Source organism: Streptopelia decaocto (assembly GCF_964273445.1).
Source record: "Streptopelia decaocto genome assembly, chromosome: 1".
Taxonomy (NCBI): Eukaryota; Metazoa; Chordata; class Aves; order Columbiformes; family Columbidae; genus Streptopelia; species Streptopelia decaocto.
The window spans coordinates 51,845,966-51,863,653 of record NC_138663.1 but is presented as its reverse complement, the minus strand read 5'-3'; the positions used below and the strand labels follow the sequence as shown (position 1 = coordinate 51,863,653).

The following is a 17,688-nucleotide window of genomic DNA, read 5'->3' as shown; positions in this document are numbered from 1 at the left end:
AAACCAACCAAACAAAACAACTAAAAGTTTGTGCCTTACATCTGCTCTTTACTAAGACACCATCTAAATTGCTGCAGAAGTTCTTGGAAACTGGAATATACTGTTACCTGCCTCCAGATATGGCATATCCTCATATCTGCCATAAGCCTGTGACCTTAACACTCATGGTGACTGGACAAGATATCACTCTTTCACTCACTGTTATCCTAGGATGGCATCTCAGCCTTATGAAACATCACTGACTCACTTAATTTTGTGAGAATCATCCCTTCATCTTCTACTAAGGCAGGTGCCAACTGTTTCTCTGTGAAATATGGATGTATTTGGTCATTTGCTCGGACTTTTGGTCAGTTGCTCTGACTGTTGGTCTGTCAACTGCTGATATGGCAGCTTAGATATGAAAGCTTTCCTGTACTTCATACATAATATGCAGAATTTCAGTGGTATAAGTAACTTTAGAAATATTTTGGAAATTCAACATCATCAGTAGTAGTACCAGTTTTAATACCCAAGTTATGCTTAAACTCTCTTTGAGCCAAGATAATTCCTACAAATAATACATGTAGAGAAAATTCAACATGAGGAACAGTAGGGAAGAAATGTCATAGCACCTTTAAAAGCTTTTAAACAGCTAGGTTTAGGTAAAAAAACCCACAAAACTGGTAAATCTTGCCTGAAATTCCAGGGAAAAAAGATTACTTTAAACACTGGTAGTGGTGGAGATGTTCCTTCCAACTTAGAAAAGCTGGCCATGAAGGCCAGGTCATCAGAGGAGAGATAGAAATACTGTATGTTTCCCAAGACAAATAAAGAGATAGAAATACTGTATGTTTCCCAGGACAAATAACTTTTCTGAATTCCCTAATATAGAAATACTAAAAAGGAAATAAAATAATTAGCAAAGGAAGCTAAATTATACTCATCATCTGTCTTCATGAAAGTAAAATGTAATGCTTAAAGGAATAGCATTTACTGAGGCTGTTTGAGATGTAATAACTGAATAACAATAGTTACCAGAAAATATTCTTTACTATAATATGGAGCTTTTCCACCCCTATTCCATTCAAATGCCACATGCACAAAAAAGGTTTAAAATAAAGTAAATTATATTAACACAACTGTTTTAAGGTTCTGGATGGTGGCAACTCGTGTCCAGTGGTGACACACCTAGGTAGGAGAATATTCGATAATAGAAATGGCTGCATCTTAATTCCCATAGCAGGTGATCTTTGTCAAGTTTTTAAACAGCTTTTCAAAGTCCTCTTAAGCTCTTTGGTTTGTGCTAGTTGGCCTCTTTTCAAGCTTCTGTATTTGCTAGCTTGTAAATGTCTCTTGCCTAAATGATATAGCTCAGAAGCTTTATTGTCATAGAGAAGAAATTTTACCGTGCCAGTAGAAGTTCCCCCTAGAGAGCATGTGTGACCTTACCTGTTTAATGACCTGGCATCCACCTGCCAATGAAAGCAACTCAGTGCAATCTGCAGATGTTCCAGGCACATCTTTTTTTTTTTTTTTTAACTGGGATAATTCCATGTTGAAATCCTTAATACTTTCCTATCGCAGGTGTCTTATAAAGTTTGGAATTTTGTGAAAACATTGTCTTCTTAGAATGTTTTCCTTTTTTTTTTTTAAGTAATGAATATTCATAGTTAATACTTCTCATTACTTATATTTACCATTATTTTATTTTGAAATGTTTCATTCTTCTGGGCTTAGGCTGAAGTACTTTATGAAATGAGAACTTCTTTTCACAAAATAAGAGGCAACTGATGGTGGGCACTAAAGTAGAAAGGTAGAGAGCAGCTAGTGCAGAGGATATGAATTAGAGTGCACTGGTTGATCTGTTGTCAATATAGCCTCCTGTTAACTCCCTATCCATTATGCTTTAATTACTATAAGGAGCAAAAATTAGTTAGCACAAGCCTTCAATTCAGCTTAACAAGATCAACTTAAATTGCTTTGATTATGAAGCACAGAAATTTTCTGGACATAGTATTTGAGAAACACTTAATATGAAATGAAAATAATATGTTACATTTGCCTTCATTCCTCTTTCATTAATGTTTAAACATGCAGCTTTCTCAAAGGACAAATATTCTTATTTCCACCTGTTTCTGCTTATAAGAAATGAGCCCTGTGGCTCAAAGCAGAAAACGTATCTTGCAAAGAAAGTGCAAAATTAAAGATTTTTGGCTAAGCAATGTGGTTGTATTTAAAAGCATGAGTGGGATGTTCACTGTTTTAACAAAACTGCACAGATGTGCCCAAGAGTTAGATTTTGTAAGGAAGTGGAACAGTATTTACTGTATGCTTCCCAGCCACAAAGATTACGCAAAGAAAAATACATACTTAACATAAATCGGAAAAGATGTAAAATTAATGCTTGCTGTGCAAGTGCGCCCTTGTAAATTCGACTGCCTATAAAATAAATCGGTAATGATGAGTGTTATTTTTATAAGTATGACGTATGCCATTAGAAAAAAGCACACAATTAAAGATCCAAGCAGCTGCTCTACTCATATCAACTGTCTGCCAAGCGTTATGTTATGCTTTCAGTTTAATTCAATAAGTGTGAAGAAAAAAAGGGAGATATGCAACTTGGTTTCTATTATTTTGGAAAACTAAGCTGTAGACGACAGCCTTGTTTATAAATCGGTTATTCTGTACCTTTTTTTCTCTTTCAGCCTTTAAGCAAAAAAAAAAATCCAAGAAATGCTTCTTATAAGATGTGGGTTGAACTCAATGCCCCATCAAAAAGCAAGGACCTGCCTATTTACGTTTCCTTTCCATTTAAAAAAGCTCATTTTTTTATACTAGTTTCAGTAGGCAGGCAATATTCTGAAGGGAATTCCCATGAAGTGTTCAAATTACAAATATCTTATACCTGATTATTTCTCATATTGATCATGTGATCCAATGAAAACTAACATTTTATACCTTTTCATGAACCTTTTGCCCTGGCTCCATTCCTTCAATATGCTCTGATTCAGCAGCTCCTTCACCAGCCGCCATTTTCCTTTGGATGTGTGCATTTTGTTCACGCAAAGCTACAATCTGCAAAAGAAAGTAAATAAGTGGTCAGTATACATAATAAAAGGACAAAGTACTGAGCATGCAATTTGTCAAATCTATTAACATTTTGTTCCAAAAATGGGCCATTTGTAGTGCTTTCAAAATTATGTCCACACATGCAGAGAGGTTTAAAAAAAACCCCAAATATATTAATATTGACTAAAGGGCATTAAGGAAACAAAGAAACCTATAAATGACAGGATAGTCAACACTGTCTTGTTTTATCTTCTATCCTTACTTTGTGCTAGGGAACCATGTTGTGTTTTGTTTTGTTTTTTGATGTTGTTGTTGTTTGGTTTGGTTTGGGTTTTTTTGCTTGTTTGTTTGTTTTGTTTTGTTTTTTATAGATTGTAAGATGAAAGAGCTGTCATACATTGAAGAACAAGACTCATTCTTTCATACAGAACACAATGGAAGTAACTGGTGTTACAGGAAATCAGTGTCACAAGGCTAAAAATTAAAACCAAGTGATGTAAAATAAAGTGCTAGCTTTCTGTCAGCTTTCCATCTGTTAGTAGCTGCAACATACGTTTTAAGTGTTTCTTGTCAAGAAAAACATGTCCACAAAAGTTCACTAGTATGGCACTCATTGACAGTTTTAGTGCATATACGAGCAGGTTTTCTTGTATTAAAAATAGTGTTTTATTTATTAGTAGTGCTATTAAAATCCCATCCAGCTACTGGAAAATAAGTTCCTTTCTCTCTGACTTTGTAGCTTACTCTCAGACAATGCACAGCATGGAAAGATTCAGGTCCTATGATGTGTTGGAAAATCTGGCTAATATAAAACTCACTTATTTTGATAAATTGCACAGTTCAGTCTCTTTGTACCCTCTGTTTCATAAGCCCATATAATAAATGATTTACCCAATGGATCACATTAGTATATATTAAAAACAGTAGAACACTGGTAGAATGTATATCTGCCATTTTTGGAAAGCTGGTGTAAATTTAAAGGCTTCTATCACTGTATAATTTCTGCAAAAATCCTGAGTCAAAACCACCCTAAAACACTGTCCTGTCCTAGAATAAAAAAGCATGGAGTAGGAGGGAAGAATTAAGGCAGGATTACCTGGTGTGTAGTTTAATTTTAATTTAGATTAGAAAAATATTTACTTTGATCTTAATAATTTAGTTTGAAAATAATTGTTCTTCAAATGTGTTTTTTAACTTATGTTCAAGTTCTGATTTTAGAGACCATCTGAATCAGCTCTGACCAGTATCCTAGATCTGAGGGACACACCCCTTTAAACAACTCTTCCTTAATATAAATGTTGAAAGCTGTTGTGATATGAGTCAGGACGATTCACTACTCACTAAGTTCCAAGCTACAGCCCTTGTCGAACTTGTGTGACCCCCACTGATTTCAGTGCCAAGGCTGAGATTTGAGGGCAACATTTCACCCAGAGCAATTATAGGAAAATATAAGAGTGGGAATTAAAACTGTCTGAGAAAATCTGTATCTTCTGACATTAAACAAATACACCGAGTTTTAAAATGTTTTGCTTAAATAAGAGAATTAGGTCTGAGAAAAAAGTTGTTATAATTTCATTACCATGGATTCCCTTCATAAATGGTAATCATAACTTAATAACTTTTTTTTTTTTTCTGAATAGCTTCAGTTATTTCTTTCTCTTTATGGTTCAAATGGTTCTCAAACCTAAACGCAAAAAATTATGGTCCCCAACAAACAAATCACCCATCAGTTAGTGCTATAAGTGACTTTCGGGTAGATTAAGAGAGATACTTCAATGTATATATTATTAAATTATGAGTAATTATACATCATGTGAAACAAATGTAAACTCACAGCATATGTTAACTGACAGCCAACAACAGATCTGGATTTAAATATGCTAATCTGTCACTGATCCATTAAAATGCAGCGTTCATTATGCCTTTATTTTGAAATATCACCTATATCTAATACAAAGCCTTAATCGTCCCTTAGCTCAATAAGAATATTGAATAAATGTTATTGCAAAATTTTATCATTTCATCACATATTCCATAACAGTTTATTTTTTCTTAGCCTCTGGTTGGTCCTTGAATCACCACTTTCTAAATAAATAAATAATTATTAAATAATTATTAAAAAAAAAAATCCCTTCAACATGAAAGGCAAATAAAGGAATATAATGTTGTGTATTGTTATGTTGGGGTTTTTACTTAATTTTTGAATGTATGGGAACAATTTATTTGTGAAAAATCCATCACCCATAGAGCTTATTGTTTCAATGGTTTTATTATTGTAATGACTGTAGAGTCTATAGACTGTAACAACAGTTTGAAGTGTGGCATGTCTTAAAAGTTTCAGCCCTAGGGTAGTCATCAGATTACAGATCTGAGTTGTGAAGAACCACATAGCTAACTTGCTTGCATACTTGTTATACCTTCTTGATTTAATCAATAAATTAAGGCAAAATTAATGTTCCCAAAGGAGCATAGCAACCCTCCCGTGTCTTACAAATAAACATGAATTTTTACTTTGCAGTTTGTGGAAGTAAAAGGTTTTTAATTGCCATCACAGTAGTGTTTATTACTTAGTTAATGTTTATTTAACTTCCTAGGTAGCTTCTGAATCTTGACATTCTAATGAACATTAGAATGAACATTAGAGCAAACAGGGATCATAGCACAGAATTAGGTAAGAAGACAATTGTTCCATATGGATAAAACTCAGTAATATTACTTTTGAGAAATGCATATTTATTAGATTGATGCTTTTATGTTTATGATAACATTCTTAATGATGATGGTGTCATACCTGCTAAAACCAAAAAACCCAAAATTTAAAAAAAGACACTTCATTAGAAAATAAATCTAGACAAATACCACTGTATTTACCATTGTTGTACCCCAAATTGGGTAACCAACCTAAACATTCACGTCCAAATAATACCTGCTAAGATATGATCAAACATATCACATATTTTTTTCTTTATCAGCTTCTGATTGTGGACCTAACATCATTATATTCCTTTTCTAAACTTCTATCACAGACATTGTTTTCCTGTTTAGCAGCCTTGTCAAGATTTGACCTGGACCGGGAGCAACATATTTCAACGTGACTGTAATCTGAAGTGAGTGTAAAACTGGGCTCTCCGTGGTTAAGTCTAAGGATAGCTTCCTGTCACAAGTCTAAATTGGGCTCCCTGCCAACTTTGCCAAACTCAGTCAACTGAACTGAAAAGTTATTTCTTGATTAAGAAAAATGAGACAACAGTTGTGAATTTAAGAAGATTTAAATATAGCTGGACCTTTCTAACTTTTATGGTTTAAGGCCATGAAAATATCCTATAATTGAAATAAATGCTCCTTTAGCTTGTTCTCTTCTCACAAGCATGCTGCTCTTCAACATACTTCTTACTTTGTAGTCAGTTTTTGTGACTGACAAGGGACAATTTGTGACTAACAAGGGACACTGAAGCTTTTAAGAACTTCCACCTATTTAGATTCAGTCTTCTGGATTTCAAAGGTATGCAGAAACCAGTGGCATGATTTCTAAAGTCCCACACTGTCATAATAATTCTGAACATGACCATACACAAATTATACTCTTTTGTCTCAACTCCAAAATCTCTTCAACTTTCCCAAAGCCCAGCTTTCTCAATTACAGTTTTGGTAAACATCCCTACTATATTACCAATATAAATTACCTCCAAGATCTTAGTAGTATTTATGTCCATTATTTACAGACATCACTGAATTAAGTTAGGATTCAAGAATTCAGATTCAAAATTACAACTGTTTTTCATTTCCATAAATGACCCAATCTGCATCTCACACCTGTAAAGCTGAAACTAGTAGTCTGAATTAATGTGATAAGGGAATATTAATGTCAACTATTAAAATATACAACAGAACAGGATATCAATACCTAAGCCAGAACTGATCTGAAGAAGTACCTGACATTATGAAATCACACCCATCACTCATACTGAAAAAAGACAACATAATGAATAAAGAAATAAAGATTACACAAGACTATAAATCAGTAAGCAACAGCATAATTTCCATCTATTTAATAAGAGAACCAATCTGTTTACTAGTAGTTGTAAACACCCTGTGTTTTGGTGTTCTGGACTTTTTTGTGAGCATGTACTAAATTACTGCTACTTTGCAACCAGACATGTAAGTACAAACCTGAATTAATTTCTTATTTTCTTGGTCAAATTACTGTAAGTAAGAAAGCAGCACATAACCTACAAAACACTTATAAACCTTGCAGATATGACTTAGATATAAGACAAAAATATGTAGGTATTAAATTGAAATCCCTTCAGGTTGGTGGAAAGGAGCTAAATGTATTAATTTTTCTGTCTATGAATTATCCTGATATTTGGCCCATATACTGCTGAGAACGTCAGGAAGTAGGAATGTTAACTTTAGACAAAAATAATGATTTTATACTTGAAAGCTCTGTGGGGCTCAGGGTTTGGAAGCCTGAGGTGATTGATGGTGGTAGTATCTGGTAAGATTTGGGATGAATGGAGTTATCTGATAAGATTTGGGGTGAATCAGAGAATATTGGCTAGTTAGGGACCAGACAAAATAACACCCTCACCACTAGGCTTTCTCTATGTGTGTTCTGTCATCCTCAGGGAGAAATTGTTGTTACTATCAATGTATATCATATAGTGTAAATTACAAGCATGGTATTCTGGGTACTTTGCCTAAACATAAAAATTTCCCTTGCTTTAAATCCTGGTTCCTGAGGCCATGTTCCCAGTGCTGCTGTTCTGTAGAAAGTGAGTTCTCCATCTCTGACCCCAGCACACTCTACTTAGAACATAGTCTACTTAGAGCAAAAATGGTAGGTTTCAGCCTTTGGCATCCTGTAGCACCCAGTGACGTAAAGTCAGAATTACAAGAACTGAGCTAAAATCTTGGACTTATCTGGCTGGCACAGAGCAGGATAACTGAAAAGCCAGAAAGTTGAATACTTAGGTTAAAGTGGTTATCTCATTCCTTCTAAAAACATTGGAGAGAGAAACATCGCCAGTGGGTCTTCTGTGTCTAAAACAGGTGAGATGAATGACATGTATATCTCTTCTCTTGACTGAAGGGAACACAGATTACTATCTTAAACAAAAACTCTCACTACAACAGCTGAAGTTAAGCAAAATAAATACCATTAAAGGATGAAGGAAATTCCAGAAATAACTCACATTATGAAGTGAAAAAGCATGCTTGCAGTATGATACTATACACTAAACTGGTCCTGCACACTTTTTAGACACGGCAGGGAAAACTGTTCCAGCTATCTTATGGATACACATTTCTCTTCTCACAGTGTGTATACAATACAGAGTACTGCACACAGTACAGTATTAAAAAAATTCAGCTATATGTTTTCAAAAGTATATTGGCTCTGTGTAGGATAAATAAAATCCTATTCTAATTCTTAAACTAGTTGCATAATCAATTTCTCTATTGACTTTTTCCTGAATGCTTTTGCTATTTAAATTGTATTTAAAACTATCTGCCAGTAAAGGATTTGAATGTAATTACTGCAATTATTTTGACTGAATTTTGCTTTCTACTGGATAAATTAATACAGTATGTAGAGATATAGATGCTGGAGTCATCAGCACAGGAAGACATGGACCTGTTGGAGAAGGTCCAGAGGTGGCCACAAAAATGATAAGAGGGCTGGGACAGCTCTGCTGTGAGGACAGGCTGAGAGACCATATTGTGGCCTTTCAGTACTTAAAAGGAGCCTGTGAGAAAGATGGGGACAGACTTAGTAGAGCCTGTTGCAATAGGACAAGGCGTAATGGTTTTAAACTAAAGGAGGGCAGATTCAGACTAGGTACAGGGATTAAATTTTTTACAGTGAGGATGGAACATGTTGCCTGGAGAGGTGGTAGATGCCCCATCCCTGAAGATATTAAAGGCCAGGCTGTGCAGGGCTCCGAGCAATCTGATCTAGTTGAAGATGTCCCTGGTCATGGCGAGGGGGTTGGACTAGATGAGCTTTGACGTTCCCTTCCAACCCAAACTATTCTATGGTTCTATGATATAAAGATATTTAATTTAACTAATAAATATTAAAGGCTAAATGTTTACAGAGGTTTCTTTTTGTAGGATTCTTCCTAATAATTAAAACATTAGGATGTTTTTTACTTAATTATTTCAATTTTTTTCACTTTGAATTTATTTATATTTGATTTAAATATTTTTAGAATGAGTAAAATATATTTTTTTTTGTTAACAGAGGCGCTAAACACACACACAATGTTAGGCCATCCCCTAAAACCAGTAAGAACCTGGGTCACCTCAAGAATGGAAAGCAGTAAAGGAAGTAAATTATTTGAAGTTTTTGATAAGCTGTTTTAACAAACTTCCCCTTCCCCCTTGAACTTGTTTCTTTGATCTTTCAACACTGAAACAAATCTGTTCTAGGCAATTAAACTCATTGATAACCGTTTTTCACTGAGCTACAGCTGACAGATCTAGAAGGCTTTTAGTTTAACCTCTTCTTATCAAAAAGGTGTTTCTTTTTACATTGATAATATGCTAAATCAAACTTCTTGTGACTATGTTGTGTCAGTTTTCCATTTGGCTCTTATTTATGTAAGTCTTTCAGAGAAGAGTGAAATTCCCTACTTGGATGTACTCCTACATTATTCTGTCATAACAGTCTATATTAAAACAGTGCTAAATATCAGATTTCAATCTACTGAGAACATAACTCAGACTCCTGATCCACCTTCTGACTTTGCTTTAATTTTGACACGGATAGCTTGTGTTAAGCATTAATCAATGCCTATAATTTTATACAGTAAAAATTAAATGTAGCATAGAGAATAAAAATGCTTAGACATTGAGGCGATTTCCTTCTACTTCAATGGAAATTTAAATCCTGTTTCATAAATGTAAACACTGTATTTTCCAGTTATATCTCTAATTTGTGTTGCTCTCAACGCTGCCTTTCACAGCACTGGTTAGAAAGTTCGGAGACATTTTAATAAAGTGATTGAAATCATTTCAATTGTACAATAAAATTGTCATTATTACTATTTTATTTTAGTTATAGGGCCTGAAATGCACCAACTTTTTCTTGGCATCATATATCTTTTGAAATAAATTATAACGGTAATCAGCATTTTGATTATCAGAATCATGTATAAACAATACACCACATTTCTTTCATTCTTTGGTAGAGGAAAAAACCACAGCATAGGATGTACACCTGCAAAACTTATTCGTGCAAAAAAAAATTGATCCTTTTTTGAATCTGGGTAAAAAATATATATTATAAAAAGAGAATGTATCATGAGGGGAACGGCATTTTAACCAAATAAGACAATTATGTGATATTTTATGTGATCCTGAGGGCAAGTTTATGAAGGATGCAGCTCATTTGGTGGGGGTTACCTAGATGCCTGCTGTAAATTGTAAGAACATGACTTTCATAAAAACCTCAGATATGTCAAAATATTAATTTAAATTGTATTCCTCCATGAGGAAAAAGGAATCTTTTAATTATCATATTTATTGAGACTTTCAATATTTAATTTGAATCCCACTGGATAGTTTCAGCTTTTACTGCGATTTTAATGACTCTGTCAGTTGAGGTGTGACAGATTTAGCTGTAATACCTAAAGACATCTGTGCCTCCATCCTCTCAGTCTGAGTTTATCAGCAGAATATCACAAGAAGCATGAGTAAGTGCCCAGGAGCTGCTGGTCACGAGTTTCCACTTCAACACAGTTTCATATAGAATGCAAAACTAGGAACTGTGGTACCCGAGGTGCAGAAATGCATTCTCTGTTATAGGGGCAGGGGATATTATACAAGTACAGAGAAAAATCTACTGGGGATTTGAAATTTCTCAGCAGATTCATCCAGTCCACAAAAGTAATGCAATTTACAAACCAAAGGCAAAACATATTGTCACAGTGGTGTCTGAAATTCTTTTCTTCCCCCACTTTCCAGCTTATACTCCTTCTTCCCCCACTGCTTTGTACTTGCAGCCCCATGACCACCAAATTACAGCAATTCCAGCATAGCATAGTATACACTTACCTGCATATGTTTTCATCACATTCCTATGACTGAATACATCACTGATAAGTTTGCATGACACCACTCAGAAAAAGACTAACAAGAACTCTGTACAGGTGTTATAATGTTACAGTTTAGAAGTAGTCAAACTGGTATGAAAATACAGTATAGTATTTTTTTTTGAATAAACAGTTAAATTTTGCCTGAAAGTAGATACATTATTAATAGTTTTAATTTGTTCTGGCAAGATTATCCATTTCTAGGCTTTTAACATATTGCACTTGAACAGTCCTATTTTCAAACATGCCCAAAATACACGTCCTGAAGAACTGGGGGACACCCCTACATTCACACATGCGGGCATTGCACATGTTCCTGCATATTTGTTTATTTTGTGCTCTGGAATGAGATAAGAAACCAGGTAGGAAAGGTAAAATCATAACACAGAACCTTTTGGCACAATAAATCATATTTTGCACAAAAGAAACCACTTCTAATTTACCTCCTGCTGTCAGTGTTTGCAGGATCTCAGAGGAAACCTTGAATATGCCAAGCTACAGGGTCTTCCAGTAAAAAGCATGGAAGTGGATGCAACCATTGGCCCCACAGGACAGGGGCTGGATCACAAACTCCCACTGCAGGAAGCAAAGGTACCAACCAAGTGCCAGCTGCCCTGAAAAGGAACACTTGGAGAACTGCAAAGGATCTGAGGATTCACAGCTTGACTGCACTGCAACACAACCTATTTAAATTTCAATACATAAAGCAGTGCACTGCCTTAGGTGTTTTTGGCAGGTATCATCCTGACACCTGCCATTTAAACTCTCAAGAGACTTCCTTTTCCCCAATACAAATTTATATACTAATCAACATCACTGAACTAACTCTATTTAGTCATCCACTAATGATGACTTTCTCAGCCTTATGACTTTCTCAGATCAATAAATTTTTAATTATTTCCAGCAATTAATGGCATTGATTCACATATTCTGATTGCCTTCATTTTCTACATTGACCAGAGGAAGAGCCCAAGTAGGGAGCTTGCCTCATCTTTGAATAACAGTGATGAAGCATGTACTAGTGAGATGGTCCAGTAATAAGACCACCAAAGTGTTCCTGAAAACCCAGGGGAAGAGGTGGTGCGTGTGGCTCAACCACCTTCTCAATATTCTTCACTAGACAACAGCAGATGAAAGTCTAAGATTCACAAACTTGTCTAATAATGTAAATTCCTTCTCATCTACTGAAGTGTCTGACTTTGGCAGATGGGCTAAAGAAAGGATTAAGGCAAGAAGCAGATTTTTTCATTTATTTTCTTTTTTTTTTAATACCAACAGACAAGCATATACAGAATTTTGGAGCTATCCATGTATAAAATGAAGTTAATAAATACACTTGGAAAAGTGAGGGGTTGGTTTGTTGTGGTGGGGGGGAGAACTTTCTTCCCACAGTGGTAGATAAAGTATCTGTACATTTCAGTATCATGATCAAATGAACTGCATGGGATTGATGACTCGCTGTATACATAGTATTTGAGAGAATGAATACAAGATGCTCTTCAGGGTATCATAAATTCACACTCTGATTTCATAAACCAAAATTCTCATAAATCCATACAGAGGCTTTTAAAACAACAGATAAAAATTAATCTCCCTGAAGATGGCTCTAGTGCTAAAATGCTTTAGTTTTTCCATCCAGCAATGCAAGTTCCGAGCTTTGCAACCAGCTGTATTGAAAAGTGCAAATATGGACCTAGAGCTTTATTTTCACAACAGGGGGGAGTTAAAATAACCATGGACCACACAGCTTTATAATCAACATTAGCCATGATTTGACAGAAAAAATAAAAGAAAAAAAGCCCTTTCAGGTTGCAAAAGCATCTTTGGAAGGCAGGCAATAAAACCTCCAGCACTAACAATGCACTTTGGGTTCACTTTGGGGAAAGAAAAAAAACATATATTTTTTTTTTTAACTTAGCACTTTATCTTCTCTCCCATTCAACTACTTAAAACAAAAAGAATCAGACAAATTTACAGGGCTTTTGTAACACTCTGAAAATTCACTTGTGAACTAAGTGTTCATGTCTGACTGACAACCTCAGTTAGGTTTACTTTATATGTGTCTTGACTCCAGTATATTTTATTGCTATTTAAGTGGTGAGCTTTCCAGAAACTTTATACAATTGAACCCTTTAAAACATGTCTTGATGTGTCAAGAAAAATACTACTTTATTCAAAGGAAAAAACTGTAGGAGTTATGACTAATACATATTTTCAACATTTTAACATCAGAAATTCTTCCTTCATTTTTGAGATTGTTGATCTTTTAGATATATTGCTCTTTAGCTTTCATTGCTATGGAGCAAATACTTATTTAGGTGAAATCATCCTCATGAGGGAATCTTTTTAACTTGGAGACTGGACAGTAGTAGGCCTAATGAAAACAAATCTTATACGTTTGGTACAGAGCTTAAATAAGCAGAAATTGAAATAGAACCTCTACAGTCTTACTCCTTAATGGCCAAGAAGTGTTGCCTTATCATTACCAAAAATCCAGCATTTGACAGCAAGTTTTGCAAGAGAACATACATTCAGATTTACAAGAACACTTTTTAAGCTGATCAGAGGAGTGTTGTAAAAGACAGTTGACTTAAAAAGTCGGAGGGTCTTTACCTTGTAGCAAAAGGGGGAGGTAGTACACTGAGCCCTCGGTTACAGTTCGTTAATGGTTTAAGTAAGTCTTTACCTTCTATGCTTCAAGTTCTATCAAAGAAAGATGAAACATCTTGTTTCTGCAGTTTCTGGTATGTCTTGATCATTGTATTCTTACAGTCTTGATGCAGGCGCTGCTCTCTGTGACCCTGCTTGTATGGTGGCTAGCACTTTCAGACTCTGCTTTCATGTCACTGAAGTGTAAATAATGAATGACAAGGTGCTAAGATGACTAGAGATGCTCTGAATCTGTGGCAGATCCATAATTTTAACTGAAAAACATGAAAGTACTAACCACACGTGTGATCTTTTACTGTTGACAGGTCCTGGCTCTCAGAGTTTTATTGACATGCCTATGAAGGTTACATGTGTTGGTGACAAGGGTACTGTGGTCCAGCGGTAGCCCACAGCTGTGGCACTCAGCTGGCTGCAGCAGGGAACTGCTTGTGGGACCTCCAGCCACCCCTTTACACCATCTCTGAGCCCTGACTCCTTCTGAACACTAAGTGTCTGGGTCAGCAGCCATTTTTATGCTTTAAATGTAATAATACACTGGTAATAAAGCAATAAGGTCTATTAGTCTCTGCTTCATTATGACTCCTGAAGCAAATTAAGTGTTACTGTGTAAGTAACTGTCTTGTGGTATTGCACGTAGTCTACAGCATGCACCATTTATTTCCATGGTGTACTGGCAACACTTTGTAAATAGGAGTCATTTAAAGCAATTGTGCAGTTGCTGTTATGAAAAAGAGTATCTGTCAAGATTTTTTACAGAATATAACCAGGTACATTTCAGTACATTTTCTTCAGAAACTGTTATCTAAGTAAACAAAAATGTGCTACTTTTAATTTGTCAGAAAAATTGTATGAAATACGATACATGACAGAACAGCCTTTTACAGAGATGCACAATGGTTTCATTATAGTGTGTATTTGACTAACTAATATTGCTTTTTTTCCCTAAGCAAACTCAAAAAATAGTAGCAAACTTATCATTCCTTCATTATTCCTCTCACAAGGGCACTAGTAAGGTATCCAAACCAGGGCACAAAAGCCCTGGAGTTCGTTGGTAGCACTGACTTTCAGATGGTCAGAGATGAAGATGGACTTGGCAGAAATATTATGATCTTCATTGTTTTCAACAACACGAGTTATTGATATATATAGACGTATGGTGTGTGCATAGATATGACATAGATGATAATGTATACATGGTATTTTATATAGATATATACACAAACACTGTGTATATATAATTATATATGCATACATATGTTTGTACATACAAACATATTTTTAGTATCCAGGACATTGATCATAAATAAAATAATCTGCCTCTAAGGCTTTATGTAGGTGCTCTTAGTACTTAAGCATTTGATTGAAAACTACCTATGCTTAAGATATAAAACTCAGTTTGAAAATCCTACTCAGGTTAAAATGAAGTATTTGGCTATTTGGACTGCAGATCTGTTTTCTTCTTCTGACTACAATAATATATTTCTCACAAAGTAAAAACAGTCTTTCCCAAATGAAATTTTGTATTCTTTGTCTGCATATTGTCACGTAGAGGCTATGACATTGTTTAGATTTATTTTGACTGGACACATCTGTTACAAAAACCCCACTATGCTCCATGTGTATGCAGTTTTATTAGATTTTCCTATACAGTGTATCTGTATTAAAATCACCATCTGTGCTACTGGTTGTACAAAACATGCAAATACAACAGATGATAGGATATGAGTAAAAATCCAGAAAGGAAATGAACCTCACCCCAGAATTGCAATTAAAGAATATCAAAGCCCTGATCTGCATTCACAAACTGAAGAAATCTCAACTTAAATCTTACTCCAAGTCTATTGACAGCGAAGCACAGTAGAGTGAATTAAAGTCTATATTTCAAATATTAAACCAAATGTACTCATTTAATTTAGTCAAGATCTTAATAATTTTCAATGACATTCTTACTGGAAGTAATTTTTTTCCACAGCTTTTTCCATCAAAAATCCAATATGTGTTCCTCACTGATACAATTCTTATATATATTTTTAATGATAAAGAACATTCTTCAGAAGTGGAACTTCTAAAATAATGTTTTTATTCTATGATTACTGCAGAAAATGAACTAAAATTATAGCCATTTTCTAATGCAAATGAATTAATATATGTTTTCCTCTTTTGCTTCTTTTCTTTTGTCACCTTGGATTCTACATGACTCAAGGTGTCCGAACTACACTCTCCAGGTGCAATGTCAAACAGGCTGGTCATTTCTTATGGACTGAACCAAGCAAAACAAGCCCTCTATAACTTCTGTTGGAATAATTCCACCTGTAAATTGATAGTCTCTGTCAATATTAATTTAGATCATTTAAAATTTCCTAATGGTGACATTCTCCAATCAAGATCCCAAAGAAATATGAGTATCTAATTTTGCGTCATCAAAACCAAGAATATTTTTTACATTTTTGGATCCCAAGTAAAATTATTTATATACTTATTTCTCTTTCAGACAGATAATGGCAACTTGTCTGCAGTAAATTAAAAAAAAAAAAAAAGTTATTTTAAAAATATCCTGATACATTTACTTAAGTAAGCTGCCATGCCACACATCTAATTCAAATGTGTAAAGACAGAAATTAGTGCTGTGGAACACGGATTATGAAAAACTTCCACCAAAGAAACCCAAAACATTTTGCTCATTACCAGATTTAAAACTTGTGGGCAACAATAACTTTTTGCATGGTTAACATTAAACTAGATGGCTAAGTTTGAAGTCAGAATGAAAAGCAATTACATACAGCACATAAAGATTAAATTTCAAACAAAACTATTTTTAATTATGTGCAACGTTGCAGAAAAATATAATTTGGCACATTTACACAGATATTTAAAATTAAATTTCAGACCACAAAGAAGGTCTCTCGAGAGTTAGACAGGTGTAAAGTTATAGCCTAAAAGAAAAAAAATGTTGGAGAGAGTTTACAAAGCAATAACTTTCAGTTATAACATTCTGAGATAACATGGTAAAATGAGGTACTATAGATGAAGGCTATTTCAGACTTTTTGCAAAATTATACCTAAACTCACCAGAAATAGGTATAAGCCATCTAGCCTGGTCTTCTCCAGAAGAAAAGTCACTGGATTTCACCCAGTTTGCTCAAGTTTTACTTTCAAATACATAAACATTAAATAATATTTCATCAGCAGTAATGATACTACAATCACGTCTGCAGCACCCCTCATGGTCAGAGTCACAACTATCCTCAAGTGTTAGAAGTAACTACATTTTTTACTGGTTTATTGATTCGCCCTGCATACAAAAGTTAGGTAACTAATGTGGTATTTGAAAGTTCTTTGATGAATAAGCAGCTACTTTCTGGTGTTTCTGGTACAGAATATGAAGAATCATAAATTTCAAATCATCCTTTCTCTGCAGTGATGTCAATCATTTATGAATGCTTTCATGGATACTATAAAAATAGCATTAAAGCACCTTAATGAAGAAACTAACCCACTGTCAGGAAGAAACACATTGCCTCAATAAGAGAATGCATGCAGTTATGTGAAGCAGAGATCTATGGTGCAAATCTCCTGTAATCTGTCTGATAGCTCCAGGAGTTAAATTTATCCTCAAAGATTGAGTAAAATTCTGTAGAAACAAGTGGAAACTGTAACAATGAGGTTTTAAATGGAAGCCTGAGTGTTTAAAATATAGTCTATGTGTCATTTGACAGAAGCAATGTAATGTTTTGTGGCATATGCAAACAGCATTGGCATTTTCAACAAATGCTGAAGAAAAGCATATGGCAGTACAATCATATGTAAACTCAAGCCAGTAATTTCTCTAATTTCAGATTCTACACAGTCCCATTTTTTTCTCGGTTCCTAAACT

At 34.7% G+C, this 17,688-nt stretch overlaps 1 protein-coding gene across 1 annotated transcript in view; it reads right to left on the bottom strand.

Annotated features, from left to right (window-relative positions):
- The window catches only part of PPFIA2 (PTPRF interacting protein alpha 2), a 319,033-nt gene that overhangs the window by 74,922 nt on the left and 226,423 nt on the right, over positions 1-17,688 (bottom strand). Inside the window, exon 7 of the mRNA XM_082043663.1 lies at positions 2,938-3,054. Coding sequence (XP_081899789.1) covers positions 2,938-3,054 — 117 coding nt within the window. The remainder of the gene's footprint in view (positions 1-2,937; positions 3,055-17,688) is intronic.